The sequence below is a fragment of the Rhagoletis pomonella genome, unplaced genomic scaffold, assembly GCF_013731165.1.
Source record: "Rhagoletis pomonella isolate Grant_MI unplaced genomic scaffold, Rhpom_1.0 Rhpom_scaffold_00002, whole genome shotgun sequence".
In the NCBI taxonomy this organism is placed as follows: domain Eukaryota; kingdom Metazoa; phylum Arthropoda; class Insecta; order Diptera; family Tephritidae; genus Rhagoletis; species Rhagoletis pomonella.
The window spans coordinates 32,971,432-32,984,233 of NW_023458556.1; the positions used below are offsets into that span (position 1 = coordinate 32,971,432).

The following is a 12,802-nucleotide window of genomic DNA, read 5'->3' on the forward strand; positions in this document are numbered from 1 at the left end:
TTTTTCTCATTCTCATTACCATCCGTCCTACGCTCAAAAGAAGTACACACACCAAGTTTCGTTAAGATACCTCAATTTGTACTCGAGTTATCGTGTGCACAGACGGACGGACGGACGGACGGACAGACAGTCACCGCTTAATCGATTTCTCTTTTCATTCTGTTCATTTATGTATACATTTGTCTATAACTATTGCGATTCGTTTTGCCTGTTACAAACAACCGTTATGTGAACAAAGTTATAATACCCTTGTGCACAAGTGCGCTCGGGTATAAAAATACTTGACATCCGCATCCGCATTCGCATTCGCATCCGCGGATGTCTAAAATTCCACATTCGCAACATCCCTGCTAACAACACAGTGGAAACTTTCTATATTCTGCAAAAAAATAGCATCATATGTTAACTCTTCTTGCAAAACTCGTTTTCATACTTATTTATAAACTTTCAAGTCTCCATCTTCTGATGAACATAGAAAACTGCTTTAAGTTGTATAGACTGCTAATGTTATGTTATGTCATGTTATGTTATGTAACAATTTTATTAGGCTCTTATTTATCCAAATTTTCAGGAAACAAAATATTCAATTTAGATGTTACTGTTGTCGTAGTCGTTTTTTTAAATTTATGGCTTACTATTATAAACACAGCGCTGTTTGCAAGTGGACTACTCATGGCTTATTCTATTTCAATTCATGCTGGGTGAATGGGTTCAAAATTCGAGTTCAAGTTTAATACGATTTTTCATATTTTTTAGGTCAAATAAAGAGACGTTTTTTTTTGTTTTGCAAAAAAAAAGTTCGCTGAGTTACGAGCATCTGAAAATTTTAAAGCAAAGTGTGGTTTTAGAGAAAAACGGCTGACAATTTTTTTCAAATCTTTCTAGTTTTGTTAAAAATCAATATTTTTTAATTCGGTTTTTTGATTTAGAAATGTTTTTAATGCTCTATATTTGCCATACTTGAAAATTTTAATACTTTTTTAATTAAAAAAATTACGGCCGGTTTTGGAAAAATCAAAAGACTCAATTTTCTCAAAAACATAATTTTTAATTTTCTTGAAAATTTGTTTCTGTTTATTAGATAAAATGGAGAACTGTTGCCAATAGGTTTGATGTCCGCTAAAACGTCTCGAAAGTCGTAAGAATTTTTTTTTTTTCTTAAAATAAGACTCAGTATTTTGGGTAATTTAGGCGTCTTTTATCTAGTAACCATAAACAAATTTTCAAGAAAAGGATACCTCCATATTGCAATATGCCGTAATCGAGTTAATACCGAAATCTTCTATATAACCTATAGACGTAAACAAGGTATCATTATAATAAACAGACGTTTACAGTTCTTGAAAAGGCTTTTCGGCTAATTCCTATAGGAAATTCTTTAATAGAGAGATCTGTGGTCATAAGCAGCAATAACCGCCTAAGTCGACTTAACAAAGAATTGAGTTATATATGCTATCGCTTTCTGCAACTACTATTCTATGTGTATGTGAAACTCCCATCTCGTTAGCTACGCTATTTAAAAAGTTATTGATTAAAATGTTTTGGTTTCCCCATAAGGTTAACATTACAATCCAAATCTTTAAAGCGTTTTTTTTTCGAATTCAGGTTTTTCGACTTAGGCGATTATTGCTTATGACCACAGAGATGACGTTTGGCATTAAATCAGTGTACACAATAAGTATGTTTACTTATGTCCGCAAATAGCTCAATTATTAGATGGTTTTAAGTCTTTTCAAGCAAAAACATGCGCACGATCTTTCTCTTTAAACAATCTTTGAACAATTTTTTCCCCTCATTTACAGCCCATAACAGCTGCTATAACAGACATAAAACCTGCCCAACAAACACACTTCGCCGATTTGGAATTCGAGGATAAAACAGCGCTGGAGGCAACGAAACGAATGAAGCGTGAACATACAGGAAATTCACAGAGCTTCATTGACCTCATACTCAAAATAATGAATTCGTTACAACTGAACAAACCAAATATAGCAAAAGCTGGCCAAAGGAGCTACATTAATGCATTCAATCAAGATTGACGGTGAGAATTTAAAAGTCCAGTGGATTTGCTTTGCTTACGTACTAAAACGTGGATTTTTTTATTTATTTTTTTAGTTTTTTAATGATTTTTTTTATGATTTAATATATTACAAAATGTTAAAATCTATCAATAAAACTATAGCTAACATAATTAGATTATGATGGTGTATGTATGGGTAATATTGAAATTTGAAATGAATAAAAGATAAGCAGTTTGCAAAAAAATTTTAAATAGAATATGACTTTGTAAATTGCCAAAGAATTTTTTAAGACAAATGTAAATGGGTGGCAAAAATTGTACCGTTAACAATTATGCGATTGCATTGGTTGTTAAGTATAATAAAAAATAATGAATTGCTGGACATATAATTATTGAATATGCTAAGCAAATGGAGCTTAAAAACTACATACTTTTTAAAGGCATATTTGGGTGAGGTAAAAAACGAGTTTACGATAAACGATATTAGTCTAAATAACTTTGTTAAAAATTAATAGCAATATTTTTAAATATGAAATGGTTTGCGTAATTTAGGTAAAGTTTTGAGAAGTGGTTGATTTGAGTAATAAATAAGTTTTGTTGTGTATGTGTGCAATTTAGTATATGTATACATACATAAAATATTTATTATTACAAATATTTTTAAATATTAAGCTTCAAAAACAAAACTGTTACGAATGGACATCGAATAAAAATGCGTTAGCGACGCCTTTACAATGACATTATTATACTGGCTAGTACTTTTTTTTTATAAAAAAATGGCAAAATACGAAAATATTCATAGCCTATAAATAATACTAACGCATGATGCATACATATTTAATCGATCTTGATTTGTGAGCAAAGCAAAATTCGCGCTAAAGGGAAATTCCTACGAATTGTAATTAAAATTTGAATAAAAAAGATCTCATTTTCGATCGAAGCCACAAAAAAACATTGTGAGTTCACCGATTATAGCTTATTTTTGCTATACATAAGTTATACCGCACTCGCTTCGCACCCTTCACCTTTTTTTTTATAGTGAAGTAAAGAAATTTGTCGAGTTAATACGTACAATACTTTAAGTAGTATTTAAAAGATTACCTGAGGTCTTTTAAATAAAAAATTATGTTCTTATTTGTTGTCACGTGATCGGTTACTTGTGGTGTTTACATTCACATTAGGTGTAGTATTGCCGCTGCCGCCTGCACCATTAATTTGAGGCGCGGATTTGGGCAAAGGTAGCAAAGCATTTGGCGGCGGTTGGCACCAATACCCCTGAAAAAATAAAGAAAATATTTCAAACATTTATTAACATAGCAACATTTTTTTACGCTTAAGAACTTTATGACTCGGAAACAAACGTTACATACCTGTGGTCCCACCGGTCCATTTGGCATGCCTGTATTCGCACAGGCACCACCGCCGCCGCCACCAGCAGTACCTGCTGCAGCCTGTGACGACGGTTGCGGTACCGTTGCAATACCATTCATATGTAGACCGCCAGCCGATACAGCTGTGCCAGGTGCGTAATAAAATGGCATCGGTGGAGGTGGTGCTCCACCAGCGTACGGTATACATTGAAATTGTAATCCGTCGCTGCCGTGTATCGCACCAACTGCCTCAGCGGCTGACAGCTCAGCTGCCGTTGGATAGAAACCGTTCGACGATGGTCTGTGTAGTGTCATATTAATGGTATTTACTGCATCTGATGGTGACGCAATGAATTGTGGTCCACCATTAGGTGGTGGCGGATAAGATAAAGCCGTGCATGACGTTGATGTTGATGTAGGCGTCGGGTGCATACCCATGGTAGTGGGTGGTGGTGGTGGTGGCGGTGCGTAAATACCAAAAGAATGTGCAGGCGCTGGCATCGGCATATGTAGGAAAATGCCGCCTCCAGCAGCCGTGGTTGGCTGGACAATGGACATTGGCGAATCACCGTTAAACTCACCATATGGGCTATAAGCGGCAGTCACCATGGCGTTCGCGTGTGGCGCTTGGTAAGGTGCGAGTGCCGTCTGAAAAAAAAAATAATAATAATAATATAACATAAATAAAAAAAATCTGTATAAAATTGAAGCACATCATACACCAAGCTTACCGGAGTTTGCATTTTCCCGGCATTAGTTCCGTTGTGCGCCCCATTTCCACTCGTAGGATTGTCAGAGTTTACATGCGGCGATGGCATACCATGCTCCGCAACAGAAACTGCAAGCGAAGCAGTAGCACTGCTGCTAACGCCACCACTTCCAATGTTTGTATTCATTGATTTTGTATTTTGTAACGATGTATGACTGTGTGACGAATTTGGCGTAGCACTACGGTTCGAGCTATTTTGTCCAACGTTATTAGTCTTTTGTGTATTAGTAAACTTACAGTTTACACCTCCACCAATATGAGAATTATTGTTGTTATAATCATTTTGATTATGATTATTTAGATTCTGCCCAGCAGATGTGTTACTGTTGTTTGTGGTGCTATTGTTATTGTTGTTGCTTTGGTTGCGCAAAAACAGCGGTCGCTCCTTGTTGCTGTTAAAATAGCGCGCCGGAAAGCGTCTATGCATGTGACCGCCCTTGCCGGAACCACTATTGACGCCGCTGCCCGATCCACTACTAATGAAATGTTGATTTTGGGCAGCGGAAGACGAATGTGAAGCACTATGTATACCATTGTTAGCATTTGGATTGGAATTCTGTGCATTTAAATTTGGCATGCTGTTGTTGTTAGCATCCGACTTGCTCTATAAAAGAAAATTGTGTCTTAAAATCTGTGGCAAATTATTATTTTTTTAGCTAGGAAAACATCGAACATCTCAAAACGCTGAACTATCAATTTTGTACAAAAGTAAAAAAAAAGTAATTTTTAAGTAAAAAACAAAGCAGACTTCAATTCCGATGATCGGATTTAAACCAAATTAATATGGGACCATCTTTCCTTTAAAAAAAGAATTATAGAAATCGGGTTTCGAGGTCTAAAGTTATGCGGTAAAATATAAAAAAAAAAATTACGACGAATTGATAACCTTTCTCTTTTTTGTGAAGTCGGTTAAAGAAAGTATAGTTTTTCAATCATACGTATTCAACAGAATCCTAGACTCACTTTTGCAACCAAATTTATAAAACTATAACATTGATTTGTAAGGCTGTATAACTATGGAAATGTTATGAATATGTTAACTTTTTAAAGTTAAGCAAATATATTTTTTTTTAATAAGGCTCATTGCTTACTCTAATCTCTACTCGCAACCATCGCATAGTAGCAAATTTTTAAATAAAATTTCTCAAAAGATCAATTCAAATGAAGGATATTCTGAAATGTTTTTCAGTACTCGCTAAAACAGGCTTATTATGCACGTTACCGATAATTTTGTAACCGGAAATTTGTATTACAAAAAAATGTTACTACTTCTTGTCATGGCGATGATATATACGTTGGTAATGCAGTCAAAATATTTAGCAATTCAGCTATGTATATTTGGCGAAATTCTTATATTGCATATTTTTACGGGCAATATTTTGTTACCAGCTTATAAGATGGCAACAAAATTTACTGGTTAGAAGAGTGCAAGGAATGCGAAAAGGCATTAAAAATTTACATACACTTCTTTTACCGGTTACAAATTTTTTGTTACCAGCGCCGAATAGACCTGTAAATGTTAGCTTTAATTTTTTTTTTAATTTTACTATTTGCTTGCGATTTCAAAATTGGGAAACAAAACGAACCTCTTGCATGTTGTCTTCATTGTGATTTCCACCCGTCCCTTTCGATGCCAGTTTTCCACCATTTACTTTTGCCTTGCCATCTAAATTTGGAAATCAGTTATATAAACGGTTATGATTTTTTCGCAATCAAGAATATACTCACCTTCATTACTACGCTTCAACTGCGTGAGATGATAGTCCAAACCCAAGTTGTAAAAGTGGCGCAGAGTGGGCACATCGGTAGGCAAATCTATGCCACTCGGCTCAACCGATTTCTTTGCATCCCAATTAATACGCCCGCTTAGCGGTGTATGTATATTTGGCGTTTGCCTACCTCCACGATTACGAGTAATGGGTGTTTCATAAATTTGTGCTGCATTATTTTGCATCGAGTTGGGGTCAATGGCATTTCCTAGGGTACCGCTCCCGAAAGACGGATTTGTTTGATAAAATGGACCACTACCGACACTGTGTGCAACTGCAGCAGCATGTGGATGTGGCGCGGCAGCAGTTATGAGTGGCGGTGGTAGGGGGGGTGCTGCTTGCATGTAAATGTTATTCGGCGCATGTGCGAAAGCTGTTGCCGGTGCACCTGGTGGAGGATACATGTAATAACCAGTTGGCATAAGCGCTGTGCCTGGTGGATGCATCGCAGGGTCATAGCCATATGCATAATATTCCTCAGGCATGGCGCCATACTGTGGCACAGGATATAAGTAATGAAAGTCGGGGAGAATAAATGCTGGTGCACCAATGCCAGCCGATTGTTCTATGGTATTAAAGTTGCCCATCATTTCTTCCGGTGCACAATTGCGCTGTGATACATTTTGTTCGGTTTTAATGCGTGTCTCAGGTATAGCAGCATGCTGCGCAACATTACTATTATTCTCGTTAGAAGGCGTTGTAGTGGCACTGCCACTTTTCGTTTCGATATCACGTGGCGCATGCTCCACCGTCAGTGGCATAGCACAATATTCAACAGTATGTGCACGGAAATTTTCAAAGTGGGTATATTGCTTCAATTTGTAATAGCACCCATTGCGATGATGTGCAGTCGGAGCTGCATAATTTTGTTTGTCTTCTTTGTCGGCATCACCTCCTGTGATTCCTGCTTCATAATCCGATGCCTTACCATTGTGCGATAAGGGTGTACAATAATTACGATCTTGAGCGATTTGGCCATTGAGTTTGAAGCGATAATTGTAATGACGTGTTAGACGCACCGAGCTATATTTCTGCATATGACGCTGAAAGCGATATGGCAAGGTCCATGGCTTAAATTGATCCGGTGGCAGTGGAGTAAGCGAATCGTACGGAACCTAAAATAAAAAGTGGCTTTTTAATAATTTTAAATATATCTTACATCGACATGCATGCACATAATTTAATGACTGAACCAAAAGTTAGGACATTTTCATTAAACAAATAAATATATTTACATATGTATTTAACATCTTACCAGACGCTTTTCGCCTAATTGTTCGATAAATACAATGCAGTAGCCTTTGTCAACTGCAATCTCTTGTATATGACAAGTGTATACATCGTTTTCGGATTTGCATAGCTTCACATGACATTTGGCTCCCACCTGGAAGATTTTATGAACTCGTGTTTGCTGGCAGCGTATCAACTTCAGTTATACAGTTAGACAAGCACAAACATAAAAGTGGATTGGATAGACAGGACACAGCAATTTGGAGCAGGACGTATTAAAATGACAAGCACAAACCGTTGACCGGATTTTATTGTATGTTAGGCACATAGAAGGAACAAACTGTTAGTTCATTCATTATGACAAGCAAAACGACATGCATGCGTACTTAATATCTAAATCAATACCTTAAAATTCGTATCACCGTTATACCAGTTTTGTAATTTTTGCTCTTTGCGTTGCTCATTCCACGCGTCAAACTCAATGTTGCGATACATATTTGGATCCAATGCTTTTGCAACTTTATAGGGAAATGGTGTGATACCTTCCAATGAAAACATACCACATTTTTTAAACAAGATACATTATTTCATATGAACATATTAAAGAAGCAAATACCTTCCTGTAACAATTGTCGCACACACGATATATACTTGTGTGGCAATAATGATTCTGCAGTTTTGCACAATGTCTTTTCATAGTCGTCGCAGTGTGTGTGTATCTTCATTTCGCGATGCAAGTCATCAGATAAACGAGGAAAGTTTGTATAATGAAAATGACAAAGTTCATAATTTTCCAAAATGCAATTGGTTTCGTGCGGCAGATCGAAATTAAAGACACGCCCATCAGTTAAATGTATACGAGTGCAGTAGCCATTCTCATTACTTTCAGAAGTGTATTCCATAGACTCCAATGTCGGCGAGTGGAGCATATGCTCAACGGCAAATGCAACATCCGGTAATTTATATAAATCCTTGTATAAGATTTCATAACATATTGCTAGAAGTAAGAATTAATTTCGTAATTTACTCACATATTTGTCAAAGTACATATTATGTAAACTATTACCCTGGCAGATTGCGGCATCTTTGATATAGTCGCACGTAAATACCGAATCGAAATGCCTTTCTGGTGTATAGAAAACTCGAAAAACGTCATTAAAGTAAGAACGAGAACTATAGAAGTTTCCCAAATTGAAGGGCTCAAATAGTAACACATTACGTCTGTAAATGAACAATTTAAAATGCCTAAATAAATATATTTACATATGCATGCATGTATTCATACTACAATATAAAAAATACAACTTTTTGTTAATTGAGTAGGCTTCTTTTGTCCAAAATGCAAAGCATACATAACACAGTCTATCTCCACTTTTTGCTCTAAGTTTCGCTAAACCACCTGACATTCCCAGGGGCACCTCGAAGGGAGTGAAGAAATGTATCTAAATATATTTGTTTTGTTTTTTTTTTACTTACTGGAACATATAACCAACTGCCTGCAGTTCGATCAAAGTGCCATATGTTTTGGGCTTCGACATATCGTCAAGATACTCGTCCAAATCCCGGTCAATGAGCTAATTATATAAAAAAAAGATTCCAATATTGTATTCAATGTCTTTCAATTAACTTACCGGTGCAAAAAAGTCCCGATGTTTACGCATATAGCGTACGCATTTTTTGCGTATAGCTAAATGATGCAGTTGGGTGTCATACATTTGTTCCGAAATAACACGAAACAAGCAGGAGGCATCGCGGGCGGTATGCTTGCGATAGAAGTTATTTTCCTCCAAGAATTGATCAAATGGATCAGGCGCTTGGCGACTGCCGGAGGTGAATTGGCGTTGCATGCTTGTAACTTCTTAGCAAAACAACTGTGCGGTTTTATTTACTTGAAAAAATATAAATAAATTACAAAACAAAAAAGTACATAAAAGTCTGGTCTATCCCATCAGTGGACAAACCAATTTTAAGGACAACATAACCTCAAATAAAAATGCATAGCATAAATAAAGCAAACCGTTATTGTTGTAATTAATCAAAGTTTTCGCAGTAACAGCGTATGCGTATGCATTTAAGAACATATACATATATAGTTTATCTCATGAAACTAGGGGAGTAGTTAACAAAACAAAGTTCAATGCACGCAACTGTACGGTACTTCACACATCTTCACTCAAGGTCTAACAACAGTTATTTGTTTGTATATATTGCACATTCCAATTGCTATACCAATTTGTGGGTACAGTTTCAGAAATCTGAACGAAATTTCCATTTGGTCAATAAATGAAAACAAATCGCACTTTCCCCAGGTGTCTCATAAACTACACTCACCTTTTTTAAATGTTTTATTTTGTAAAAGTGGTAAATTTCTAATAACTTTTCGACATTAAAATTTCAATCAACGAATGCGCGAACCAGCAAACGCACAATCACAAATTTGCACTACACTTTCAGCACAAACTTTGTTTATTTGAATGTTTATTAAAATATTAACTTTTAAAAATACCACAAACAACGATTGCCGCTTTGTTCGTCGCAATAAGTTAAAAAAAACGAGATGCGATAAATTTCACAAGCAAAATGCAAATGCAAAATAGCAAAGATTTAAAATAGAAAAGGGAGTCCTCAAAAAAACGGTACTCTTGTGCTAGTGTTGCTGTTGGTCAAATAGCAGAGTTGCTTAAATCGTGCTAAAAGTACTACTGAAAGCGTACCAGTAAATGTTAACAAAGGCATGATGAATACCGCCAGAGAATGTTAAGCAACTGTTAGACGTGACAAAAGCAAGTCGTTTACAAAAGTCTGTCAAACTCTGGAATTTCCAAAAGAGATGGCAGGAGCAGTTACACTTTGCATGCAAACTGGATTTCTGAACACCAAACTTTCTTTCTTTCAAACGGGTGAAATTATTCATTGAGGTAAAATTATTCATTAAAACGCTTTAAATGTATTGTCATATTGAATTAACTCTTCTTTAGTTAGATAAAAGGGTAAAATAGTGGTGCCAGTAATGAGTTTAAAACAGAATTTGATAAAAATTTATATCCGGCTTTTTTTGAAGTTTAATGGGGTGCATTATTCTAAGCAGAATTAATAATAAGTGGAAAAAGTTTACATGTAAGCTTAATTTTTTTTTAACTGTTTGTGTAAAGGATATAACAATTACTAGGTCACCTCAATTTCCAGATTAGTTCTAGATTTTGTTAGAAGTAAAAACCATATAAAAAACAAGCTTTTATTTGAAATTCATATATATTTTGTGTCGTTTATTATTTACATGTCGTCGTCTGGGTAAAAGATTGTCGTATGTTAATTTCGGCAGGTTGTGGGAAATCGCGATTGAAGTTTGGAATGCAATTTCTCAAAAACGCGAAGATAGATTTTCTCCAAAGTCTCTGAAAATATTACTAGTTCACAAAATTCTTAAATTATTTAATTTTTAATGTTTGACTTTATGAAAGATTTTCTTTAGTAAAATTTTGTCGTAAGCGTCATTTGTCCACAATTTGACAGCCACTTTATATGAAATACGACAAAATGTGATCAAAATTTCCACCGAATTAACAACACTTTTTACTCAATATCTCGGAAACTTAAGGGGATATCCAAAAATGGAGAACGCCATTTTTAAGATATTGGTTAGTTTAAAAAGGCTGCATCACTAACTAAATTTTTACTAAATTATCGAAAAAATTGTGGTCAATATTTCGGAAACTAGAGGAGATATCTAAAAACTGATAACTCCAATCGAAAGACCTTATTTCAAAATATATAACTGCATCTAGAACTACTAAAAATCGTCAAAATGGCGCTAACGACAATCTTTTACCCAGGCGACGATGTATGGATTACCTAATACTAAGTTTTATATTACACAGCATTTACATGAGGCGATTATAGGCATAGGGGCAAAAAAGTGGAACCAACAAATTAATATAAATAAGGTAAAGAGAAGATCACTGCCAGTAAGACTGCCGAAATTGTCAAAACTGCATAAAACATTCTTCCGATCATATCACCTTAGTTTTAGTACACCATGGTAAATCATTGTAATGAGAAGCAGTAAATTTTAAGTAACATTTTTTCAAGTACTAACCAGAAAATTTTAGAAGAGGGAATTCACCACTGAGATCACACACCACACCAATTCTAATTACCATTTTCTATGGTAAAGTGAGAAGTTTGTGGAAAATTTACAAAAAATAGTTGCCGAAGTTGTTACATAGCTACAAATTTACGCCAACTCATCGGTGTCGTGGTGCTTGCTACAAACATATAGCTTTATTTATTTTTTCTTAAGTTTTTGCGCTGATTAATATACCAAAGGGAACTGTTGGTTTATTTATTTACTTAATTTTTTTTTGTTATTTTTTAAACATATATGCAAGTATGTATGTACGTCCGTATATAAGTATGTTTGCATAAAAAAAATTATTTGTCCTATACAAACAGCAAAATTATTTTAAAATCATGGGGAAAATGAAGAGAACAAACTCTAATAATTTTGACTAAATAAATATAAACACATTTTTTCAATGAAAATATTTATGCTCAGATTCTTATGTTAAATGTAAGCCTAAAAATATGTAGCATTATAACTATAAGCAAAGTGTGTATCATTTTATGTACAATCAGTGTCAAAAATATGGACGATTTTATTTTTTTATATTTTCCGTACCAAATTTTACTTAATTTTTATAAAAATATATATTCAACAGCAAAAACCATAAGAATCAATTTTTTTAAATTTCATACAGTGCTCGGGAAAATGCAAGAAATACCAACAAATTTTCATCAAAATTCACGCGCCACCGCCGAGTTACGAAAAGAACATGGAAGCAAAGAACTTTAGTTTTCTTCCGGTTCACAATGTTAAAAATTTCGTTTTCTTCCATTTTTCTCTCTTACGTCCTCATTCGGTGAAAATTCCGTTGCAAATGAAACGGAAGAGGTTTGATCAAACGTGAACATGGCGGCCAGAAAATCAAAAAATTTTGATTTGTTCAAATTTCCCTCAAACAGCTTGTCAAACCTTCAAACACAACACAAATCGCTTGAAGCAAAGGGATATTTCGCTAGGTTTTGTTAAGCCGCTTGTGTTGTGTATTTCGCTCTTTACGGCGCGTTTACATTGGACAATGCTGTCAAGACAATGAAGATATACGTATTAGTTGTCGAAATTGTTCCAATGGAAAAGTATGCATGTATTATTGAAAAAGTGTGTATGTATTGCTATTGTCATGATAGTATTGTCCGGTGTAAACCCTAAGTTAATGAACATTTTAGTTAGGCTAAATGCATAGTGGAGTGCATCGTACAGTTTCCTTAACTATCCTAAACTAAACACTATCAGCTGATTGTCAAAAAAATGCCTACAGCTGAGATCACCTGTTTTTTTTGCCATTCGCTCTTATCTTTTACAATTTCTTTCATTTCTATTACAATTTATTCAAAATAGTGTAACGCACTGAACCAAAAACACCAATACAATTGAGAAAACGGTAAGAAAAGTTAAGTTACTTATGGAATTGTACGATGGTGGAGTGGCGAGCAAAGACCATGGAGCAAAGCGTCGATTACAAAAGTATGTGTTCCAATGGGAGTGCACATAATGAAGAGCAAAGCATACATACATATACGTTTG

At 35.0% G+C, this 12,802-nt stretch overlaps 2 protein-coding genes across 4 annotated transcripts in view; one reads left to right on the plus strand and one right to left on the minus strand.

Annotated features, from left to right (window-relative positions):
* Positions 1-12,802, plus strand: part of LOC118733463 (solute carrier family 41 member 1) — a 161,529-nt gene that overhangs the window by 44,782 nt on the left and 103,945 nt on the right. The window lies entirely within an intron of this gene.
* Positions 2,308-9,039, minus strand: LOC118733464. The gene is made up of 11 exons (XM_036462853.1): positions 8,790-9,039; positions 8,635-8,732; positions 8,225-8,379; positions 7,775-8,155; positions 7,564-7,700; positions 7,184-7,354; positions 5,888-7,043; positions 5,746-5,825; positions 4,122-4,763; positions 3,391-4,038; positions 2,308-3,295 (listed from the first exon to the last, which is right to left on the minus strand). Exons 1-11 carry the CDS (start codon positions 9,003-9,005, stop codon positions 3,152-3,154), a joined length of 3,828 nt encoding a protein of 1,275 aa, XP_036318746.1. The 5' UTR covers positions 9,006-9,039; the 3' UTR covers positions 2,308-3,151.

What these genes read in the sequence shown, in the direction of transcription:
- LOC118733464 (XM_036462853.1), bottom strand. Translation starts at nt 9,005, where the DNA reads ATGCAACGCCAATTCACCTCCGGCAGTCGCCAAGCGCCTGATCCATTT. An exon ending in GTTGAAGCGTAGTAATGAAG is followed by an intron (nt 5,826 to 5,887) that starts GTGAGTATATTC and finishes TTCCAAATTTAG; the next exon opens with ATGGCAAGGCAAAAGTAAAT. An exon ending in ATGGACCGGTGGGACCACAG is followed by an intron (nt 3,296 to 3,390) that starts GTATGTAACGTT and finishes TTATTTTTTCAG; the next exon opens with GGGTATTGGTGCCAACCGCC.